The sequence below is a fragment of the Grammomys surdaster genome, unplaced genomic scaffold (genome assembly GCF_004785775.1).
Source record: "Grammomys surdaster isolate TR1022 unplaced genomic scaffold, NIH_TR_1.0 125603, whole genome shotgun sequence".
NCBI classification, from domain to species: Eukaryota; Metazoa; Chordata; class Mammalia; order Rodentia; family Muridae; genus Grammomys; species Grammomys surdaster.
Window position 1 is genome coordinate 351,136 of NW_021620446.1, and position 23,749 is coordinate 374,884.

The 23,749-nt window shown below is 50.6% G+C and overlaps 1 protein-coding gene across 1 annotated transcript; it reads left to right on the forward strand.

Annotated features, from left to right (window-relative positions):
• The first annotated feature begins 9,599 nt into the window (after positions 1 to 9,599).
• Positions 9,600 to 20,166, forward strand: B4galnt4 (beta-1,4-N-acetyl-galactosaminyltransferase 4). The gene is made up of 20 exons (XM_028786870.1): positions 9,600 to 9,750; positions 12,121 to 12,224; positions 12,559 to 12,654; positions 12,736 to 12,831; positions 12,917 to 13,007; positions 13,083 to 13,183; positions 13,330 to 13,397; positions 13,603 to 13,681; positions 15,119 to 15,185; positions 15,287 to 15,421; positions 15,499 to 15,608; positions 15,689 to 15,789; positions 15,869 to 15,969; positions 16,042 to 16,927; positions 18,278 to 18,561; positions 18,655 to 18,808; positions 18,924 to 18,996; positions 19,090 to 19,243; positions 19,530 to 19,656; positions 19,878 to 20,166. Exons 1-20 carry the CDS (start codon positions 9,600 to 9,602, stop codon positions 19,999 to 20,001), a joined length of 3,102 nt encoding a protein of 1,033 aa, XP_028642703.1. The 3' UTR covers positions 20,002 to 20,166.
• Positions 20,167 to 23,749: the final 3,583 nt, after the last annotated feature.

Here is a 23,749-nt window from a genome sequence, read left to right on the forward strand (position 1 = left end):
CCCCCCACCTCCCAGGGTCTGAAATCAAAGGCACGCATCATCACACTCAGTTTTCAGTTCTATTTTGTAAACTGCTACACAAATCAATTTTGTGTGTTTCCAACCCTCCCCTGACTGGGCTCCCGGAAACATTTGGAAGACTCTCCCAATTCACACGGCCCTGAGACTGATTGACAAGGGGTTTTTGAAAGCCCTCGGAGCTCTGGCAATGCTGCCCATGAAGTGGAACTCCAGCAAGGCAGGGTCAAAGGGCCTTCACCTCCAAAGATGAGGGAGGGTGATGACCACATTGAGCAGTGGTTAAAGAAAGAACCAGGGCCTGATGATACCCACCTATAATCCTCACGTTCAGGAGTCTGAAGCGAAAAGATCCTTCTGAGCTAGGGGCCATTCTGGTCTATAGAACATGCTTCAGGCCAACCAGGGTATGGGGGAGGGGGGCTAGGAGAGGGAGAACTACTCACAGCAGGGAGGGGGTTGGGGTGAAAGTTCAGGAGGTAAAGTTATGCAAACACGGGATCCCTTATACACAGCAAAAGCTGGTCATGGTGCTTTTCCACCTTCAGCTCAGAGGAGGCTGCGGTGCAACTTTCTAAATCCGGGTTCATCCAACACCACCTGCCTCCATCGTGCTGCTCAGTTCAACCCCAATAGGATCAAAGCTGTGTACTTGAGGTGTACTGGAGGTAAAGTTGGACCACATATGCCTTGGCCCCCAAGATCAGTCCCCTGGGTCTGTCTCCAAAAAAAAGTTAGAAATAACGTTGCCAAGGCAACCAGTGACTGGAACAGTCTGACAATTACAGTAAAAATGACCATCCAGACTGACAGGCCAGCATCGAGTTGGTACCCTCTGCCTCTGCCTCGGCCTGATCATCAAAGCCTTCAAGGAGCCACCGAGAGACAGAAAGAAGCAGAAGAACCATTAACCACAGTGCAAATGTCACTTTTGATTGCCTGGCACATGCAACACTAGTCTTTCGTCAGTGAACCTTCTGAAACTATTAAGGGAGACCCTGAGCAATGCACAGTCTGTAGGCGGCAATGAGGATGACCACCCTATGACATCAATAGTAGTCTCGTGGGAGGCCCTCTAGTTAACAAGCAACAAGAGAAAATATTTCAATGAAAGACAATCTGGTTAAAAATAAATAAAAAATAAATACAAGAGCTGGGCATGCCATGCTTATAATCCTAGCAGGCAGATCCTGGGAGTCAATGGTCAGTCACTCTAGCCTTCTAGGTGAGCTCCAGACCAGTGAGAGACCCTATCTCAAAACACAAACAAGGTGGATGGCACCTGAGGAATGACAGCTGAAATTGTCCTCTAATCTCCACATACGCACCCAGATGTGCACCAGCACACACATATATCCTCCCCCCCACACAAACTCAAAGTGACTGTGTCACAGACATCTTTGCTGGCTACTTTATAACAAGATAAAAAAAGCAGCCTGCTAAAGTTTCACTCTATCCAGGCCAACTAGAGTCACATGATGAGACACTGTCTCAAAATAAATAAATAAAAGGAACTGGGACAAAGTGTAGTACACAATTGTAACCTCAGGAAGGGAGGGAAAAGGGGAAGGATGGAGGGAGGGATAGAGGGAGGGAGGGAGGCAGGCAGGTTGGCTGTGAGTTCAGGGCCACCTTTGGAGAAAGGAACCTATCCCAAAACTTAATCTAGCTTCTTTCTTTTGTTGCCTTGGCTATCCTGGAACTTGTTCTGTAGACCAGGCTGGCTTTGCTCAGATCCGATTCATCTGCCTCTGCCTCCCAAGTGCTGGGATTAGAGGCATGTGCTGCCACCATCTGTGCTAACCTAGTTTCTCAGCTTGGACATTAATAACAATGCACCAAAAGAGTTCTGGCCTTAGGGCATAGGAACAAGCCCCCAGAAATTCAAGACCAGAAAAGCAAGTGGACACCCCCAGAACTGCAGAGTCAAGGTTCTGGGGACTTGCACTTGCTATTGCGCAAGTGTGGTCCTGGACAAGAGCAAGATCAGGGGATCTTGACAGCTTGAGTCAGAGAAACATGGACAAGACAAAAGTGGCCTCATCTAAACCAGAAGAGACCTAGGTCCTCTCAAACTAACAACGATGACATGGAACACATTCTTGCACAGATGACACCAAGAGCCACTTGTAAAGTAGCACTACCCCAGTGGTTTCTGCATGATTATAGTTTGCCAGAAAACATTGTAGGGAAAAAGAAACCGGAGTTACTCAGGGCGCCATGGCAGTTACAACCCGCAGCACTTGCAGCCAGGGAAGCTGGATCCAGAGGGAGAGACACAGATGTACTGCTCACTGCTCTGGGGGCCAGAAGTCTGAGGTTAGAGTGCAGATATGGCCAGGCTCAGGAACACACTTTCATCCTGGCTGCTCAGAGTCCACATTGCTCTGTTCTTAAGGGGGTGGGCTTTTATAAGCTCACTTATAAAAGTCCAGGACCCCTTCAGGACTTCACCTGACTCTTATCTCCCACAAATACCATTTCATACCATCATACTGGAGACTAGGACCCCAGCATATGATGTGGGGACTCTCTGTTTATAGTAAGAGCCAAGTCAGACCATCACAAGAAGGAATGGCCACTCTACCTGTTAATCTGAGCCTGAAAAGGGGAAATAGGAAGAACTTCCAGGGACTTTGGCTCCAGATTGGTGGATTCTTAGAAACATGAAATCCACCCATCAAGAGGTTCATGGAAGACAGCATATTCATGAACTCTCACGTAGGTTCAACTCCCAGTAGGGCTGCTGGTTCCTGGACCCATAGCCCAGACATAAAGGAAGAACTTTGTGTGGGCTCCTCGGCCCAGGTAAAAGCTGTTAAAATGCCTATACCTAGGCCGGGTGGTGGTGGCGCATGCCTTTAATCCCAGCACTTGGGAGGCAGAGGCAGGCGGATTTCTGAGTTCGAGGCCAACCTGGTCTACAGAGTGAGTTCCAGGACAGCCAGAGCTATACAGAGAAACCCTGTCTCGAAAAAAAAAAAAACAAAAAAACAAAACAAAAAAATGCCTATACCTAGAAACAAGGAGAATAAAAGTGTACTCTACCTGTTTGGCCTATGTGAAAGACAGTAGTTCTTGGAGAACAGAAGACTGTTATAGTAAATGGGATCAGACCACAGCTCCTGCGACTGCCTTTCCTGATTGCCTTCACTGGTATAGCACACTTACAACACATCTCTACTCCCACCCCACCTACAGCTGTACTGATGTGCGTGTACCCTCTCTTAACATCTGTTGTAAAAGGATGAAGACATTACTTTCAACAGCTAGCTACACCTTCATGGTCCTATCTCCCAAGAGCAATGCTCTAGGCCAGAACGGTCTCCAGTCCACAGGAACCATCATTATCTTTCCTTCCCATCACTGTTGGTGACACAGTTGTGACTGCACTTGAGGGACAGAAAGCAGATGTCACCATCATAATAGAATCCATGTGCTAAGAAGTGGGCCCCACAGAGCCTGGAACCACAGAGCCTGGAACTATCTCTCTCTCTCTCTCTCTCTCTCTCTCTCTCTCTCTCTCTCTCTCTCTCTGGAATCCCAAGTGTGGTGGTTTGAATGAGAATAGCTTCTATCAACTCATATATTTGAACACTTCATCCCCAGTTGGCGAAACTGCCTGGGAAGGATTGGGAGTTTCAGCCTTGTTGAAAGAGGTGTATTATTGTGGGTGGTCTTTGAAGTTTCAAAAGCCTGTATCGTTCCTAGTTCTCTCTGTGTGTCCAACTTTCTGGTCCGGATGTAAGCTCTTAGCTATCACTCTAGTGCTGTGTCTGCCTGCATGCTGCCATGCTCCCCAGTGTGACGATCACGGACTCTAACCCTCTGGGACCATGAGTCCCAATAAATGCTTTCTTTTATAAGTTACTTCACAGCAATAGAAAAGTAACCAAGACATCTGGGTCCAGTGCACACAGTCTCTTCAAGCATAAGGCAGATAGCATGCCTAGTACATCCCTGTTATTTAAGAGACAGTTTTTACCTACCTGCTAAAATTCCTTCCCAGGGAGAGACATGATAAATATCTATCCTTTCTCTTAAGGTCCCAGTGGCAAACCAAGGCATGATTCCTGCAAAGATCACTCTGGAGAACCAGTGAGCTTCCTGGGCTTTCTTACAGAGCATAGGTTACTTACTGGGATGTAGATGTTCCTCACCCAACAGGCCACACCTGAAAAGCCTTACCTAGCATTGATAAGAGCTTTCTGAGCAGTATAGACGGAGCCCCCCTTCCCATCTAGTTGTCCCTATACACTCTAGCCCCTCCTCCAGACCACACGCAATTAAAGTAGAGTTGCATACAACAGATGATAAAGAACAGATGAGGATCTCACGACCCTCCCCATGGAGGGTCCTCCCTTACCCTCTCTGTAAGGAGGTGCAAACTGTCACTAAGCCCGGCTGGAATGATCTTTTGCAAAAGGTACAGTTGAATTCGCAGTTGTTTGGCTCGGATGTCAGCCACTCACGACAAGGTGCTTACTGCAACCCTTTAACTGAATAACTCAAAACAAGAGAAGGCTGTGCAGGGGCTGGAGAGAGGGCTCAGGAGTTATGAGCACTTACTACTCTTGCACAGGACCAGGGTTTGGTTCCGAGCACCCACCTTGTGACTGACTCAGAACCATCTGTGACTCCAGTTCTAACAGACTACAGTTGCACTCTTCTGGCCTCAGGGGGCGCTGCATGCAAGTGGTACATATGCATATATGCAGGCAAACACTCATATACATAAGATAAAAATAAATAAAACCTTTGGGGTGTGTGTATGTGGGGCTCTACAATAAGTCCAGATTGTCACACACTGACCCAGCAGGTCTGGCCAGCCCTTTAGATGATTATTGCATGGACTTCGGCAAAGTGCTGCCTTTACTGGGAGAGTTCCAACCAGTGCCTTAGTTACTGAACACCCACCCAGAAGCCACTGTTAGAATGTCTGACCCGTGAGCCCCAGGGTGGAGTTCATGGTAGTGCCTCTCACTAATGAGATGTGATATATAGTGCTGACTTGAAGAAGCCCCAAGTAAGTAACTCCATGCACAAGAGTCACTCCTGCATGGTTAAGTTCTTTCTAAAGCTATACACACCAATGGCTCCATGGGGAGCTCCCTGTGAACAGCTGACAGAGAAAGAAAACGTAGAGTCCTGGCTTCAGGTGATTTAGCATATTACAGGGATGTTACCTGAAGGCAGAAAGCTACAGCACAACAGCCACTACAGGGCCCACATGACAACAATGTCAGCAAAGCCTCTGAGTGAGCAGAACAGTATGGAGTGTGCCTGGTGGCTTGTTTTACGTGGAAGTTTGAAGGTAAGAGGCATGGACCTGTCTGGTTCACAGGCAAGGACAGGCTGAACAGCTGGGTACCCTGGTACTCACAAGGAGCAAAGGTAGAATTTGGATGGCTTGGGGGTCTGGCCATTCTGGGAACGTTTAGATGCACAGAGTATTAAGAATCTGCCCCATGTGAATACTGACCCAAGCACAACCACAGCCAATGATGCCGTAAGAACCAAGTGACCAGGAAAGCCCATCTGTGGACATTATCACCTTTCCCCAAGCACACTGTTCTTATCTAGGGGGAAAAGAAGCCATGTGATGTAGCAACAGGAATACATGTTAGACATGACCTCACGTGCTGGTTAATTTCTGTCAACTTGCCACAAAATGGAGTCACCTGGAAAGAGGGAACCTCAACTGAAGAACTGGTTAGTGGACACGTCCACAGGATACTTTCTTAATTGCTAACTGATGCAAGAAGGTCCAGCCCACTGTGGGTGTTGCTATCCTTAGGCAAGGAAGGGCTTTGCTGTATGAGAAAAGTAGTTAAGTAAGCCAGCAAGCCAGCAAGCCGTGTTCCTCATGGTCTCTGCCTCAGTTCCTGTTTCTAGATGCCTGCTTGAGTGTATGCCCCAGCTTTCCTCAATGACAGACTGTCATCTGCAAATGGAAATAGACCCTTTCCTCCTCAAGTTGCTTTCTGTCAGAATGTTTTATCACAGGAACGGAAAAGCAAACTAATAGACATCAGAACCTGGATTCTAGTCACAATGGCTCGTTCGGTTATGGTTACTGCTGAGTGCCCAGTTGCCAGTAGCAGAGAATGGCACCAAGTCCTGCCATCCTGAAGGAACAGAGCTAGAATCATTGCTTACTCTGGTTGTGGGTGCAGGAAGCCTAAATGCTTCTGCCTAACTGACAGTTTATGGACTTAGTGGGACCTATTCTACACAGTGTAAGTCTCTCCAGTGGACTCACTGTCTGGCCATGTTCCCACTGAACAGTAAAATGGCTTCTAAAAGATGGCCACACTGTGGGGCTGGGATGTACCCAGGAAATGATTGATGCTCAAGATCAATGTCCACCCTACAGCTCCTCATGGGCAGTGCCCAGGGACCCAGGGGTGAGGAGAAGAAAGGGCATAATTTTGTTTCCTGTCCAACTTTAGGCTCTACTGGTCTAGTGATCTCAGACCCCAAGGGACCAACCAATGCATCCTGGTTCATCCAAGACTCTCATAGGGTTAAAGCTAAAAGTACCTGGTCCTTGAAGAAAGCCCCTTCAGTCCTGGACAAATACAAGAGGATTCTATCAGGGGATATGTCATATAAAAAGCTGTCATGGCAGAAGATCTACAGAGAGAACGGTCTCTGTGCTGTTCAGGATGCTAGTCCTGACAAGGAGAGCCCAAGGCCACAGTGTAGACAAGGTGGGTGACTCAGAAGGCAGAGATTCCTTGAGGGTGTTTCTTAGCGCCTGCAAGTCCCATGGAAAACAACTACAGAAAACCAGATCCATCCTGTACAAACAAAACTGCTAATATCATAGACCTTTTAGGAATCCAGACTTAGACTTTCCCACACCCGCCAAAGAACCTCAGCCTTTTCTGAGTCCAAAGGTATAAGAATGCTTCATCAGAAAGGGTAGATGTTGGGGCTGAAGAGATGGCTCAACACTTAAGAGCACTGACTGCTCTTCAGGAGGACCTAAGTTCAATTCCCGGCACCCACATGGCTGCTCACAACTATCTGTAACACCAAGACTCAACACTCTCACACAGGCATACATTCAGGGAAAACATCAATGCACATAAAATAAAAATAAACAAATTATTGGAAAAAGAAAGGTAGTTGCCAATGCCATTACAACTCCGTGACTGAATGGCATGTGGTTCCATTACCCTCCAGTAATCAATTCCTTTGCCTCCTTTTTCCTTCCCCTGTTTTCCTCCTATCTAAACCGATACCTATTTGCAGTGGCTAATGTTTCTGTGTTCCCATTATTTACCTCTTGAACATATTCAAGAAGTCTGACTCAGCTACAAGAATGAATAGCCTCCAAAGGTGAATGTGAAATTTTGACCTGGTTTCTCGGGAGATGCAGCCTGTTTTGGTTAGAGTTTAACTGTGGTTTTGCTTTGGTTAAACATAGGTGTAGGAGGCAAAGAGATGACTCAGCAGTTAAAAGCACTGGTCGTTCCTGCAGATGACTCAGGTTGAGTTCCCAGCACCAGCACGGCAGCTTAAAACCAGTTCCAGGAGATTCAACATCTTTTTCTGGCCCCTGTAGGCACCAGGCACACAGGTGGTACACCAGACATGCATACAGGCAAAACATCCATGTGCATAAATAATGATTTAAAATCTTTAAAGAAACAAATACAGGTTGTTTTTTTTTTTTAAGTGCATACTTCCATCATTGGGGCCTGTTGTCTTATTGTCAGCTTGGTTAGGCTGAAACATTTCCCTCTGTGGTTAGGGTGAGATGTGGTCACGGCCAGATGTGTTAGCAAGAGGAACGGCTGTCTAGCTGATCACAGCTTGCCCGCTCATCAGTTGTTCTGCCTTTCCCTACTTGCTGGATTCCAGATGAAGAGAGGAGAGTCTCTGGGTCCCCTAAAGGGTCCTGAACTCTTCCCAGCTAGTACACTTCTCTGCCCAAACACTTTGCTTGCTTCCCAACATTTTCTTTCTTTAAATACACTATTTGTTTTCTATCACTGTAGTAAAACGTAAGTTCCATGAAAGCGGAGACCTTATCTCTTCTTCACTATTGTACCTTCAAGTTTTCCCATTGTAAAGATGTCTGTTTGCTGGATGACTAGGAAGATCCAAAAGCGTGCCATGAAAGGGGTGCGTGTGTGAAACAGAGCACTGTCTAAGACAACGTTCAGGATATACACAAGTGCAAGCAGCAGAAACAAGTTAGAAAAAAAAACCCACCACCAACAAAAAATGACAGAAAAAAGTTAAAAAGTTTAAAAAAAAAAAAGATAGAAACATAGCCAATTTGATTTTATGTCCCAAGGATACATAGAGATGGTGGGGCAATGTTAAAAACAAAAGGCAAGTCAGGTGTGGTGACACGTGCCTTGAATCCCAGCACTCAGGAGGAAGAGGCAAGCAGATGTCTAAGAGCTCCAGGCCAAGTAAGGCTACATAATGAGACACTGTCTCAAGACAAAACAAACACACAAAACAAAGCCCACAAAGTAACCTTGCAAACAGCACAGTGGTGCATGAATGGCTCCATTGCCTGCTGAGTTGGAGGTCACCCCTTAGAACAGACACCGGACGGTGCCCAGTCATCACCACTGGGGCATACCCACTCCAGGGTGAGAAGGTCTCTAAAATGACTCCGCCTCGTTCCAATGGCGTCTTTCCACTTAAGGCCATGGTATCACGGAGGTAGGGAGACTATTTAAAAGCCCAGTCCACATTCCTAACCCACAAACTCTGCAGGCTTACAGCAGCTTCTGCTACATCAACTGAAGTATCGTTGTCAATAGGCTGGAACCTCAAGGAGAACCGGCTGATGCTAAGGTGGAATGCACCCGCTAGAAAGCGAATGGAGTGCACAACTGAAGCAATCTGGATAGAAACACCCTTCACCCACCTGTCCTAACTCACAGCTAAACGAGAACCTCTTAGCCTGGTTCAAGTCCGACTGAGGTAGGCTGAGCTCCTTCTCTGTGTGTTATTACTCCCAGCATTTTCCCAGACACGCAACCTGATTCCCGCAGCACCCCTCGTCCCTGCCATGGCCTCCACACTAACAACGACCTCTTACATCCCTCTCCCCAACGTCGCTGATGTCCCTCACTGCAGATTCGGTCCCCACAACCCCCGCATCCCCGGGCGCGCGGCCGGCGAACACCAGGTGAATGCGCGCGTCGTGTGGATCGCTGGCACACCCTAACGCGCCACCCCGCCTCCGAGCATCACGGATTGGTTGTACGCGGGCTGGCCGCGGCCGATTGGCTCGGGCAACGCGACCGTCGTCCCGTTTCACGGTGGGTAGCACCGCAGCGTGGATGCTGCTCGGTCCCGCGGCATCCAGAGGAGCGTGAGCAGCCGGGAGGGGCGGGCGGGGGAGCGCCTCAAGGAGCCGCTCCCGCCGTCCACCCCGACCGCGGCCCGAGCAGCCCGGGTGTCGTACCCGAATCCCGTAGCCCCCGCAGCGGACAAAGGACCATGCGGTGCTGCAGGCGCTGAGCGCAGCAGGGTGGGCCGGGGGATGTGGGGCGGGGCAGGCGGGGCCGGGGGGCCGCAGCGACGCCCCTGAGTGTGGCGCCGCGATGCCGTGGTTCCCGGTGAAGAAGGTCCGCAAGCAGATGAAGCTGCTGCTGCTGTTGCTGCTGCTCACCTGCGCCGCGTGGCTCACGTATGTGCACCGGAGCCTGGTGCGCCCGGGCCGCGCGCTACGCCAGCGGCTGGGCTACGGGCGAGGTACGCGATGGCGCGCGGCGAGAGGGCCCGGGCCTCCCGAGGCGCGGGGGTCTGACTGTCCAGAGCCCCTGTTGTCCTGATCCTCCCAGCTCCGCTGTATTGGGGGAGGGGTCGCGGCTCTGTTCGGCGGGACGCCCAATGACGTCAGCAGTAACGCCAGGGACCCTCGGAGCTCATCCCTAACCTTTTTGGACCCTGGAATCTGGCTTAGATCCAGTGGTTATGGAGTTAACCATGGGCCCTTGGGCGAACCGGTGCCCTCAGCCAAGAGGGCTGTCAGGCCATTGCCTACTTAGCAGGGCCTCAGTTTCCTCCTCTGCTGGAGGATGGGGAGGTAAGGGTGGTGTTGAGGGATCCAGCTGCCTAGAGCGGCCAGAACAGCTGGAAACCCTGAGTACACCTGTTACTGTGGACTGAGATGTCTGTGTGCTAGGGACCAATGCTAACTTGAGTAAATGCTTGCTGTAGTTTGCACATTTAAGAGTGGGCAGAGGATGCACAAAGCAACTTAGGCCTGGCAAGCCCTGTGGGCAAGAATCTGGGGAGAACCTCTGGAGATGGTGGCCATTGAACCCACACGTTGGGAGAAAAGCTTCGGAGCAGGGTGAACATTAATGACAGCTAGGTAGAAAAAGACCAGGGAATGAACCTGGGGAAGCCTAACCAAGCCGCACAGAGCTCGGCCTCTTCTTTGTGAAGGAAGCTGGTAAGCTGCGGATTTAGTGGGAGGGGAGCAAGTGTCTCTCCTCTCAAAGTCTCAGAGCAGTGACACTGGCTCACAACGTCCTGGTCCACTCCACCTGCTCAATCCAGAACTCCCTTTTCAGTCCCACTCCTGTCTCCTGCCTACGAGGCCTGTCTCCTCATACGCCTGGACAACTATTTCCGTACATCTTCCACCAGATCCTGGGCCAAGGATCTGAGACAGATCCCAGCCCCCAAGAAAGTCTATGGCTCATCCCAATCCATGTACTTTATTAGCTGTGACATCTTCAAGATATCCTGCCACAACTCTATCCCTAAGAGATAAGTCTGGACCCAGAGCTGACCCAGTACCCAATAAAGCCAGACCCCATCAGCTGCCCTTGTGGGTTCAGCTGACTTCCTGGGCAAATTGTTTCTGTCTGAGACCAACCAGGAAGGAGTGAAGACAGGGAGCCCCACTGTTGAAGGTTGATCATTAGGGCAGCTGGCTTTGACTCCTAGGTGGGTAGGATCTATTCTGGACCCTGGAAGATCAGCCCTGCCCATTGGCACTACTAGAAGCAGCCTGGGCTGCACAGATGGGGCCCCAGCCACACACTCTCCACTCTGGGCTGAAGCTCCATTTCCTGTCTGGCCACCTGGGACCCACCAGGCACCACAAGGCGTGTGAGAAGTTGAACAGCTGAGTGTGCCTAAGACTTTCCTGACAGTGTCAAGTGAGGGTGGGGCAGATGTCTGTCTCTGTGCTGAGGCTTAGCCCCTGCAAGGCAGTGGTGGTGGCCTGAGCCGAGAACCCACTACGGAAAGTTCCCAATGTACTCAAAATGACCGGACTTAGCTTGGTGGGCTATGGGTATCCAGGCCAGGCTCTGGGAACTTGACCAGGAGTCTTGCTTGCTTACTTCTTGGCTTCTCAAGGAAGGATCTAGAATGTGGAGCACTGCAGAAATTTCAAGGGAGGGGACCACACAGGCAGCCCCTCACCTAGAAGCAGTTCATCTGGTATCAGCTTTACCTTTCCAATAGCCTGGCTTCTGAGATCTGCACAGAGGGGCAGATGTGGATGCGAGGTGTGAGTTTGAAACAGGAAGGATTCCTGGATCTAGTGTCTCTCATTGGAAGCACCAGGAGGGATAAAATGAAACCTCCTGCCTTTGGAGACTCAAGTCCAGAAGAGTGGACACCCAGAAATGCAGTGGACATGCAGCTTAGGGAGAAGGTCTAAAAAGTGGGACAAAACAAGGTACAGGGGTAGACTACCCCAAACTGGAGGAACTGTAGTGGACATGTCTTCATATAGATCTGGAGAGAGGAGGCAAACACCCTAGCACATGGGAAAGGCATCAAGGGTGCTAGGCCATCTGGAATTCTTCCCAAGGCAAAGCCATTCTGAGAGGATCACCAGATGGGTGTGAGTGTGTATAGTTTCACACTAGCTTGAATATATATATATATACATATCCCTGCTCCCAGTGCTCACTGGGGGCTGGAGAAGAGCTGGCAAAAGACTCTTGCTTTGTATTGCCCACCCAAGGTAGGGTCTAGAATGCCCCCAAATGATGGAGCTGAAGTGCAGAGGCTTCAGCAATCCTTGCCCTGCCCCCAACAACAAAGCTACTGGCCTCAGGCAATCTGAGCTCTAACGAGCTTCACATGCACCTGCAGATGGTGAGAAGCTGACCGGTGTGACCGATAGCCGGGGTGTCCGAGTGGCGTCATCCACACAGAGGGCAGAGGACTCCAGTGAAAGTCATGAAGAGGAGCAGGCGGTAAGGAGTGACCACGGAAAACCTGTTCACAAGGAGCCACTCTCTCGGATGGGTAGACATGCCTGTGGGTTGTATGTGAGCTTCAGCATCCCAGCCTGGACACTGTGTCTGGGTAGTCACTGAGTGGTATGCTTCTGTCGTGTATCCTATCAGCGGCCACAGATCTGCCTGGGCAGATCTGCTGAGGGTATCTGTGTGGAGAGGGCTTAGGTGACATGAGTGATGTGCAGAAGGGGAACCATGACGTTGTATTTTGCTGTGCGTGCCTAGATGGACTGTGAAGTGGTGACACTTCCTGCCTTTAGATCTCTGACACGGCTACTCTTTCCTGCAGCCTGAGGGGCAGGGCCCAAACATACTGTTTCCTGGAGGAGCTAGGAAGCCACCCCCACTGAACCTCACCCACCAGACACCCCCTTGGCGGGAAGAGGTAAGCTCTGTTGGGTTGGGCTGGGCTGGGAGGAGGGGTGGAGCAGACTGTATAATAGCGAATGTCCCTTCTGACCCCTAGTTCAAAGGACAGGTGAACCTGCACGTATTTGAGGACTGGTGTGGGGGTGCTGTGGGCCACTTGAGAAGGAACCTGCACTTCCCACTCTTTCCTCATGTGAGTACCTCAAGAACGTACAGGTTGGCAAGGTGGGCAAGGCAAGCAGTGAGCTGTGAGTTAGTGGCTATTGCACTATTGACAGACTCGCACTACCGTGACAAAGTTGGCTGTGTCCCCTAAGTGGAAGAACTATGGACTCCGGATTTTTGGCTTCATCCACCCAGCCAGAGATGGTAAGTAGGTCGGGTATGGCAGGGATGGAATGTCTCGAACAGTTCAGCTTCCTGAGCCTCTGTCCTGTGGACTAGGAGACATCCAGTTCTCTGTGGCTTCGGATGACAACTCTGAGTTCTGGCTGAGCTTGGATGAAAGCCCAGCATCCGCCCAGCTTGTTGCCTTTGTGGGCAAGGTAGGTTCTGCCCTCTTCCCTAGCGCCTCCATCCACACCACGTCTGTCTTCACTGGACATCCTGCATCTTCTTGGAGACACAGACTGTGTCAGATGTCCCCAAGGAGAATGTGGTCACTCCTTTGTCCCCCTTATATCACCCCTAGACTGGCTCTGAGTGGACTGCGCCTGGAGAATTCACCAAGTTCAGCTCCCAGGTGTCTAAGCCCCGGCGGTGAGTAACTTAAGAGTGCATGCCTTCACATGTGTGTGCACATCTGTGTTGGCACATAAGAGGGAGGCTGGATATCATCCTTGTCCATGTTACACAAGCACTATCTTCCTGAGAGACCATCCCAGAGGGCTATAAGTGTCCGTCCTGACCCTCTGGGCTCTTAATCTGTTTGGTGGGAGATAACCCCAACCCCTTATGTCCACAGGCTCATGGCCTCCCGGAGATACTACTTTGAACTGCTTCACAAGCAAGATGACAAGGGTTCAGACCATGTGGAAGTGGGTGTGAGTGTGGCCTGCCCTCTGAAGGAGCTCCAAAGACCACAGCTCCCCACCCCCATCCACTTCCTCTATCATTGGACAGTCACTGCAGGGTGGTCCCCCAACACGAAGGGATTTCCAGTCTAGGAGATAAAGCAGATATTCGGGGACATGGACCAGGGTCAGGAGGGTATGTTATGACTGCTGGATGCTCAGAGGAGCTGCACTGAGAAGTGGCCCTTCAGCAGGAGACATGGGGAAGACAGTCTATGGCAGGAAGTGTAGCGTATAAATTCTGTACCTAGAGGGCCAGCCCCCATTTTCTAGCGTCCGAGTCTCCAAGAAGTCTGGTAGCCAGATCAGGCCTGAAGCGCTGTGATGGACTGCTCAGACTGTCATGGAGGTGTGAGGTAGTTGAGAGTTTTGCATGCCCGGAATCCCTCTGGCCTGTGTGGAACAATGGGAAGCCGAGAGGCGGAGCCTTGGGAAGTGTACCATCTTTTTATTGCCATGATTATCGCTGTAACAAAATACTTGACAAGAAGCAACTTAAGGGACGGTTTATTTCCACTCAGTTTGAGGGTGCAGCCCATGATGGAGGGGAAGTCCTGGCAGCAGGAATGTGAGGTAGCTGCTTACATTGCCTCTGTGTCCAGGAACTGAGAGAGATGACCACTAGTGTCTGGCTCACTTTCTCATTTTTATTCAGTTTTGGACATCCATTCATGGGATGGTCCTCCCCACATTTTAGGGTAGGTCTTTTCCCCCAGTTAACCTCATCTTGGTACTCCCTCACTGACATGCCTGGAAGTTTGTCTCCAGTGATTCTAGAACCTGTTAGCTTGAAAATCCGTGTCAGCCACCACAGAGAAGAAAGACAGGTAGCTGGGAGATAGGGAGGAGGGTTTGACAGCCATACAAAGCCAGGAGGATGACATACAGTGTCCATAGTAGCATTGGTGGTTCTGGGCCTCAGCACCTCAGTACATGTTATCCCAACTCAGTAGAGTGGAGACTCGGTGTTTGGACGGTCTGAGGGAAGAGGGCAGAGGTACAGAGGTCCCAGATGAGCTGGCAGCTGAAGTGCCCAGTAAGCCCCCCAGGAGCACAGGCTGAATAGAGGTGGGAACACATCTGTAAGGAGACTCAGGAGCATCCGTGGAGCTGGGGCAAGGGGAGGGCCATCTGGTGGCAGATACTAGGTCACGGGCTGAGAAAAATCCAGCATTGACCCAGGAAGGCAACATGCAAAACCAGAGAGAAAATGGAGTCAGAAGTTATATCAGCAACCTTTGGAGGAGGGAGGGAGGGAGGGTGGAAGGGAGGGAGGGGGTAAGGGAAGGAGGGAGGGAAGACCCTTGGGTGGGGTCATTAAGCCCCTCCTACTCTCCCCACCAAACGTCTTGCATCCTTTGAGGATTTTCACTTTGTAGTCCCTCACCTATATCCCCACACCCCCAGTGGCGAGCTTTCCTGCCTGGTCTGAAGTTCGAGATCATTGGTTCTGCTCACATTTCCCTGTACACAGGTGCGGGCTGGGTATTTCCTCAGGGGAATGGCTGGGTTCTGGGGCTCAGCATGGGGATGGTGAAGGGTAGGCCGAAGTTCCAGATACCTTCCTTCTCCTAGATGAGTCATCTCTGAAGATGGACCATGTGGCCCATGTGCCTCAGTCTCCAGCCAGCCATGTAGGAGGATACCCACCACAGGAGGAACCCAGCGCCGACATGCTGCGCCCAGACCCCAGGGACACCTTCTTCCTCAGTGAGAGGAGGCTCCAGAGGAGGGTGAGGATGGAGTGGGGTGAGGGCCAGGCCACCAAGTGACTTCCTTTTTTATAGCTCCTCGGATGGAACCTTTGAGCCTGGAGAATGTACTGGAGCCCTGTGCCTATGCACCTACCTATGTCCTCAAGGATTTCCCCATAGCCAGATACCAAGGACTACAGTTTGTAAGTGCCCGGTGAGGGAGGTGTCTTAAAGCTCCCCTTTGCCCCAGGCCCTACCCCTAAGTTGTTGGCCCCGCCCTCAGGTGTACCTGTCCTTCATCTACCCCAATGACCATACCCGTCTCACTCACATGGAGACAGACAACAAGTGCTTCTATCGTGAGTCCCCACTGTACCTGGAAAGGTAGGTGGGGGCGTGGCCTGTCAGAAGTGAGGATGAGGAGTCTTAATGAGGAAGGTCTCTGATGCACTTTCTCCCTCAGGTTTGGGTTCTATAAATACATGAAAATGGACAAGGAGGAAGGAGAGGAAGATGAGGAGGAAGAAGTTCAGCGAAGAGCCTTTCTCTTCCTCAACCCAGACGGTGAGTGACTCGCTCCTGCTGCCCTCCCAACCCAAATGCCAGGTACTTTTGCTTACCAGACACTCTCTACAGACTTCCTGGATGACGAGGATGAACAGGAACTGTTAGACAGCCTGGAGCCCAGTGAAGCTTCCCTACAGCAGAGCCACAGGACCCCCACCCCAGCAGCCTCCACTGAAACTACAGCCAGCCCTACCCCACCTACAACTAGTCCTCTGGACGAGCAGACCCTCAGACACTCCCGGGCACTGAATTGGGCCCCACGCCCCCTGCCCCTCTTCTTGGGGCGAGCTCCACCTCCCCGAACTGTGGAGAAGTCGCCGTCAAAGGTGTACGTGACCAGGGTACGACCTGGACAGCGGGCTTCCACAAGGTCATTGAGAGACTCCCCCTGGCCACCCTTCCCTGGTGTCTTCCTGCGCACCAAGCCTCTGCCCAGAGTACAGCTGCGGGTGCCCCCACATCCACCTCGGACCCAGGGCTATAGGACCAGTGGCCCCAAGGTCACAGAACTAAAGCCCCCAGTCAGGGCACAGACCAGCCAGGGAGGCCGAGGGGGCCAGTTGCATGGACAGGGACTCATGCCCACAGTGGATTTGAACTCCTCAGTGGAAACACAGCCTGTGACCTCCTTCCTGAGCTTGTCTCAGGTATCCAGGCCACAGCTGCCTGGAGACGGTGAAGAAGGGGAGGAAGATGGGGCCCCTGGTGATGAGGCCACATCAGAAGACAGTGAGGAAGAGGAGGAGCAGGTCGCTGGGCGACCACTGGGCCGCTGGCGTGAGGACGCTATTGACTGGCAGCGCACGTTCAGTGTGGGTGCCATGGACTTCGAGCTGCTACGCTCTGACTGGAACGACCTACGCTGTAACGTATCTGGGAACCTGCAGCTTCCTGAGACCGAAGCAGTGGATGTGGTGGCTCAGTACATGGAACGGCTTAATGCACGACATGGCGGGTATGGGGCAGGTGTCTGCTTGAAGAGAAGGCATGCTGGTGTCTGCAGGAATCTCAGAACTTCCTTGGCTCTCTGCAGCTCTCTGATCCCCTTCTCTGTAACTAGTGTCTTACTTAGCCAGGCTGAAGGGCTCTCTGGAGCCCACTCAAGACTGACTTCATCTGTCCTCACTGCCGATTCCCCTGTCACCTTAGACCTAGACCCAAGGGTGAATCCAAACCATAGGCAACAGTAGTCAGGCTTAGTCAGATTGTGGGCAGACAGCCTCTTCAGGGACCAGAGACACTAAAGTGTCAAGCTCAGAAACCCTAGACCTCTCCTTGTGGAGTGCTGCAGGGTCTTAACTAGGGGACTGTGTCTAGCTCAAGGACTTGGTCTCCTAGGTCTCAGGCATCCAACTTGTTTCTACCTCATTTTGAAGATTAGGTCCATGGTTTATCTTTGAGGGAGTTCTTAGGAGAGGCTGTTCTGTACAATTGTCAGCCTTGAGGAAAGGGAGAACCTTCTGTGAGCCTTGATGAGCTCAGGGACATCAGGACAAGGTGTCTGGCAGCCAGTGTTGAGAGCCAAGCTCAACATGAAGTTTTGAACAGGACAGGGGACATCTATTAACACAGATGTGCTGCTGTTCCAGAGGGCGAGAGCATGACTGTCCTCAAAAGGGACCATGAGATCCTTCCCACCAGTGGTGATGTTGGACAGACCTAGGTGACTCAAAGGGCAGGTCTCCTGAGAGCAGCTTATAGAGCAGTCTCATGGTCTCTTTATAGGACTGTCCACCGTGTGGTCATAGGCAAATCTGGGTGCTATGGTGTGGGTGACCCCAAAGATTAACCTAAAGAGTTTGGTTGGGAGAAGAAGCTTCCTGATTTGAGTGGGGTTGAATCACAGGACTCCCATCTGAAGTCCTGCCAGTGGTCTATAGGGGAGCACTAGCTGTCACCAGAGGGTGGGAAGCAGAATGAATAGCCTAAGGCCTGAGACAAAATGAGGGGCCTGCTAGGAGGAGTATGAGGGGGACACATGGGAGAACTAACGGCTTCCTAGTGGTTCTGTGGGGGGCTAATCATAGAAGACTGAGACATCACCTCAGGACAAAGAAAATCAGGCAAAGGAAGACATCTGGGAGAACTTGACAATCCTGGGCTCACATCGCCCCCTAGTGTAGCCTTTCCTACTTCCTGCTGTTCTGGGGAAGTGAGATGTGGGAAGGCCAATCTGTGTTTGGGAGCCATAGAGCGGGTTGTAGGTGTAATGCGGTGTGGGGAGTACAGTCGCGTGGTTCTCGGGGATAAAGGGGGAGGCATTGAGTGGAGCTACAACCCTCGGTTAATCAGCCCTGCCTCGCAGGCGCTTCTCGCTTCTACGCATCGTGAACGTGGAGAAGCGCCGTGACTCTGCACGGGGAAGCCGTTTCCTCCTGGAACTGGAATTGCAAGAGCGCGGAGGCAGCCGCCAGCGCCTATCAGAATACGTCTTCCTGCGATTGCCTGGAGCCCGCGTTGGGGACGAAGATGGAGAAAGTCCTGAGCCTCCTCCTGCCTCCTCGATCCACCCAGACAGTCGTCCAGAGCTCTGCCGGCCTTTGCATCTGGCCTGGCGTCAGGATGTCATGGTTCATTTCATTGTACCAGGTATGTGCACCTTTATGAGGCTTTCGGGGGTGGGATGGGAGGTGGGAATCATTCGGTCCAGTCATGCTGCTTCAGTGACACCCCCTCTTCCAGTAAAGAATCAGGCGCGCTGGGTAGTGCAGTTCCTGGCAGATATGTCCGCGCTGCATGTACATACGGGGGACTCCTACTTCAACATCATCTTAGTGGACTTTGAGAGCGAGGACATGGATGTGGAGCGGGCCCTGCGTGCGGCTCAGCTACCTCGGTAACGATGTTTACCTGCACCACGTAGGGAAGCCAAGGATCTTTCCTCTTAAGGGAGGTGAGTTGTCCTGACACCGTCCACCTCCCTTCATGATTGTATTCCTTCGCTTCTCCAGGTACCAGTACTTGAGACGAACTGGAAACTTCGAGCGCTCTGCAGGCCTGCAAACTGGAGTGGATGCAGTGGAGGTCTGTGGGCCAGTCAAGGGCTTAGGGGAAAGAAATAAGGGTGCTGAGCTCACCTTGGGGAGGTGAGCAGGGCTCAGACCTCCCAACCTACAGGACCCCAGCAGCATCGTTTTCCTCTGTGACCTGCACATCCACTTCCCACCTAATATCCTGGACAGCATCCGCAAGCATTGTGTGGAGGGCAAGCTGGCCTTCGCCCCTGTGGTCATGCGTCTGGGCTGTGGGAGCTCACCGTGGGACCCACATGGTAAGGACCTGAGTATTCCCCAGGAACTCCAAGTTCTCACAAGCACTAGGGCAAAATCCAAACCTAACCTCACGGGTAAGCCTAGGACCTTATCCATACACGGATCATGCAGAGTTGATGAGACCCTTTCCTTATGAGCTCCTGAGTTATTAACAAATACCAGACACCCCCTCCCACCCAGAGTCTCCAAAATAAGGCTTCTTAGAATTCCTCCAAGGGTCCTCTAGCCGACCTGGAGAGAAAATGTTAAGGACCACTCCCTAATGGTTATCCTCCCCACCTCCAGGTTACTGGGAAGTGAATGGATTTGGCCTCTTTGGGATCTACAAATCAGACTTTGACCGAGTAGGAGGCATGAACACTGAGGAGTTCCGTGACCAGTGGGGAGGCGAGGACTGGGAACTTCTGGACAGGTGACTGCCCTCCCCACCTCACACTGAGACATCTCATCTTCCTCCAATGAGAGGATCGAATGACAGAACCCCACCTGTTGGGATCTTAAAGACCTACAAAATCCCTTCCACCTACCCTACTCCCGAGAACCTATCCCACCCCCAGGCTCCCGCAGCCACAAGGGCAGCCTGGAGCCACAGCACCTGAGGCAGGGTTCTAACGTTCCACCCACTCCTCCCAGGGTCCTGCAGGCAGGGCTGGAAGTGGAGAGGCTTCGACTGCGGCACTTCTACCACCACTATCACTCGAAGCGAGGCATGTGGGCCACACGCAGCCGCAAAGGTGCCCGCACACAGCGATCCTGAAGACCTAGCTGTCCTCTGAGGCACTGGGTCTTGGTGCAGCAGGTAGAAGCTGCTTCCTGAGATGATTCAGGCTCTGCCATCACCTGTGCTGTCCCCTAAGAGCCTCCTCTGTGACTCCAGACAGGCAGTGTTCATGGCAGGGCAGGCACCTTGGTCCCCACACTCCCTGATGATTTCTGTGAAATTTTCTGTAGCAATGACATTGTTTTCAGAATTTCAAGAGTTCTGTCTGTTCTGTTTTTTATTCAGAATGAAATGAAATATTTTTTTTAGTTCTGACTCGTTTTCTGTGACTGTTCTCTTCGTGAGGCAGAGCTCTGGTTACCAGGGAGGCTCCCCTCCCACACCCACTTCCTGCCTATAGCCTCTGTTTCTACCTGGTTTCTGTGGAATCTGTCTACTCAGAAAAGACACTGCATGAGAACTTCCCACACAGGAACTGCTGCTGAGCCAACATATGTGGTGACACCAAGACTCCAGAATGACCTTGATCTGTCACCCTACACAGACACATTGAAGCCCCCAGTTATCCACATAGCCTTCTCTATATCTAGTTCAGATGAAGTGCTACAACTTAGAGAGGATTTGCAAGAAAAGCATTGGATTTAAAAATACATTGTCTAGGTGCTGGAGAGGTGGCTCAGTAGTTAAGGGTACTTGTTGCTCTTCCAAGGGACCTGGGTTCAGTTTCCAGTACCTTCATGGTTACTCTCAGTTATCACTGACTCCAGGGATCCAACACCCTCTTCTGACATCTCAGGTTATGTAGTATGCATACATATGTGTAGAAAAACACACATATATAAAATAAACAGTCTTTTAAAAGCAGCAGCAGGAGGAGAAGGAAGAAGAGGAGGAGAAGGAGACATCTTACAAGTCAGAAATAGTGGCATGCATATACCTGTAATCCCAGACACTGGGAGAGAGACTGGGAGAGATATCTTTGTGCCCTGGGTATATAATGAGACCCTACCTCAAAAAATAAAAAAGAAGAAGGCAGCATGCTACCAGGGCTGTCAAGATGAATCTGCTGCCGACGCTGAGGACTCATATAATAGAACTAACTCCTACAAAGCTGTCCTCTGACCTCCACAGGCATGGCACATGCACATAAAGACATAATTTTTTAAAAAAAGTACTGCAAGTTAAAGAAAAAACTCTATAATAGTAATAGTGATGATGATGATGATGATGATACCTGGTGTGAGCTGGCACTGGAGAGCTGGCTCAGCAGTTGACATCTGCTGCTCTTGCAGAGGGTAGAATTCAGTTCCCAGTACCCACACGGTGGTGGCTCACAGCCATCCATGACTCCAGTTCCAAAAGATCCAATACTCTCTTCTGATCTCCACATGCACCAGGCACGCACATGCATGTGATGCAATACATATTCGTAATATATATATATATATATATATCAGACACTCGTGAGCACAGCCACTCAAAATATGAGCTGAAGAGACACTCAGGCGCTGCTGCTCTTCCGGAGAAACGATCAGGCTCCTGGCATCCAGATCAGGCAGTTCATCATTTCCTGTAACTTTCAGATGCAGGGGATCCAACGTTCTCTTCTGGTCTCTGTGAACACCCACACACAGATGGCACACACACACATAAGTAAAAAATAAATATACTTTTAAATTAAAAAGAAAACTAGTGTACTGATACACCCAGGTAAGAACCACCACTCAGAAGACTAAGCAGGAAGGTCTCAAGACTGCGTCAAAGTGAGGTGGACACACAGGACACCTAGAAAGAAACATTCTTAGAAGATACGGAAAGGGGAAAAAGAACCATAAATAAAAGGTAGGTGAAGCAGATTCATTCTCAGAAGCCCATGCCAGCAGTCAGGCTGTGTTGTGCCTGCGTGTATGCAGATCTAGTTCTGGAGTTACAGACAGCTGTGATCTGCCACATGGGTGCTGGGAATTGAACCTGGGTCCTCTGGAAGAGCAGCCAGTGCTCTTAACTGCCAAGCCATCCCTCCAGCCCTAGCAGCCAGTCTGTGTTCACACCATAAATTCACATTCACAAGCCAGAACCATCTCTCTGTCTCTCTGTCTCTCTCTTTGTCTGTCTCTGCCCCCCCCCCCTCCATAGCCTTGGCTCTCTTGGTTCTCACTATGTAGACAAGACTGCTCTTGGGCTGGTGAGATGGCTCAGCGGTTAAGAGCACCGACTGCTCTTCTGGAGGTCCTGAGTTCAAATCCCAGCAACCACATGGTGGCTCACAACCATCTGTGATGAAATCTGATGCCCTGTGATGGGGTGTCTGAAGACAGCTACAGTGTACTTACATATAATAAATAAATAAACTTAAAAAAAAAAAAAGACTGCTCTTGAATTTACAGAGAAACTCCTGCCTCTACCTCTCAGTGCTGGAATCAAAGGTGTGTGCCACCTCACCCTGGTATGTTAAGGAGTTCTCAGTGAGTACCAGCCAGAGGACCAGACTTAAGTGCTAGCACAGTACTGGGACAGCACCCAGGAGTCACACAAGTGTAATGTCTGACATCAGTGCCAGTTGATGGCAGCTGCTATAATGAGTAAGGCCAAAAAAGAAATTAGTACTTGTGAACAGTACTGCATTTGTAATTTGTAGTGGGCAGAGCAAGCAAGTCTGCAGAGGCCTTCCTTGTCCTCTGGGGGCAGGGAGAACAAGCAGATGTTTGAAGGAAATTTAGAAAATTGATGATGAGAACAATGAAAACAGAAATTCTTGACAGCACTTATGTAGGACTGTGAAAGGTCAGCATGGTTTCTGGTCGAGCACCGGCTAGAAATCGCCAGAGAACCCAGGTGATCCTAAGGGATGGCATTCATTTCGCCACACTCCCAGTCTCCAGGCTCCTGACAGTGAAAACCTCCATAGAGTGGGGTCCTCCATTCAGGACAACGCTCACTAGCCCCTCCACAGGTAAAGGTCGTGACTACAGGCCACAGTGCCTCAAGACAGATCTCCATATTAATGAGATACAACCCAACACACTTAGGTAGGAAAAATTTTAAAAGTGAAGTAAAATCTTTGCAGAAATAAAAGTCACTTTAGCATTTGGGATCTAGCTGAAAGATAGAGCACTTCACATACAAAAAACTCACTCAAAATTATTTAAGGTATACAGAATGAAATGCTAAATAACACAGATAAAAGAGTCAGACATGGTGGCACACGGCTGTCATCCGAGGATTCAGGCTGCTGAGGCAGGGGGATGGCAAAAGCTAGAGGCCAGCTGGTCTACAGAGTGAGTTATAGCCAGCCAGAACTATATAATGAGATTCTGCCTCAAATAGAGGAAAGGATGATAAACATGGCCCATGAAAAGACAGTAGCTGACAAAGCAGGAATAGAGAAGCCAAAGGGGGGAAAATACCTGATAAAACAAAAGAGCCAGGCCAGGTGCCTTTAGTCCCAGCACTCAGAAGGCAGAGACAGGCCAATCTCTGTGAGTTCAAGGACAGCCTGGTCTACAGAGCAAGTGCCAGGACAGCTAGCACTACCTAGTTAGTTCCAGGACAGCCAGGGCATGTAAAGAGCTACTGTCTCAAAAGCAAAAACAAGAGAGAGCCTCAGGTGCACACCCAGGCTAGCCAAGGGCTCTGTGGAGACGTAGCATCAGGAGGAGACTCACAGGACCAAAGAAGCAGTCTTCAGAACAGACTGACACCCCACCACTAAGAGAAACACATAGTCTCTGGAGGAAGTGTCTAGGCAGTGGCCCAGACCTAGAGATGACATTAACAACTCTAC

What these genes read in the sequence shown, in the direction of transcription:
- B4galnt4 (XM_028786870.1), top strand. Translation starts at nt 9,600, where the DNA reads ATGCCGTGGTTCCCGGTGAAGAAGGTCCGCAAGCAGATGAAGCTGCTG. An exon ending in CACCCCCTTGGCGGGAAGAG is followed by an intron (nt 12,655 to 12,735) that starts GTAAGCTCTGTT and finishes TCTGACCCCTAG; the next exon opens with TTCAAAGGACAGGTGAACCT. An exon ending in TCTCTTCCTCAACCCAGACG is followed by an intron (nt 15,970 to 16,041) that starts GTGAGTGACTCG and finishes CACTCTCTACAG; the next exon opens with ACTTCCTGGATGACGAGGAT.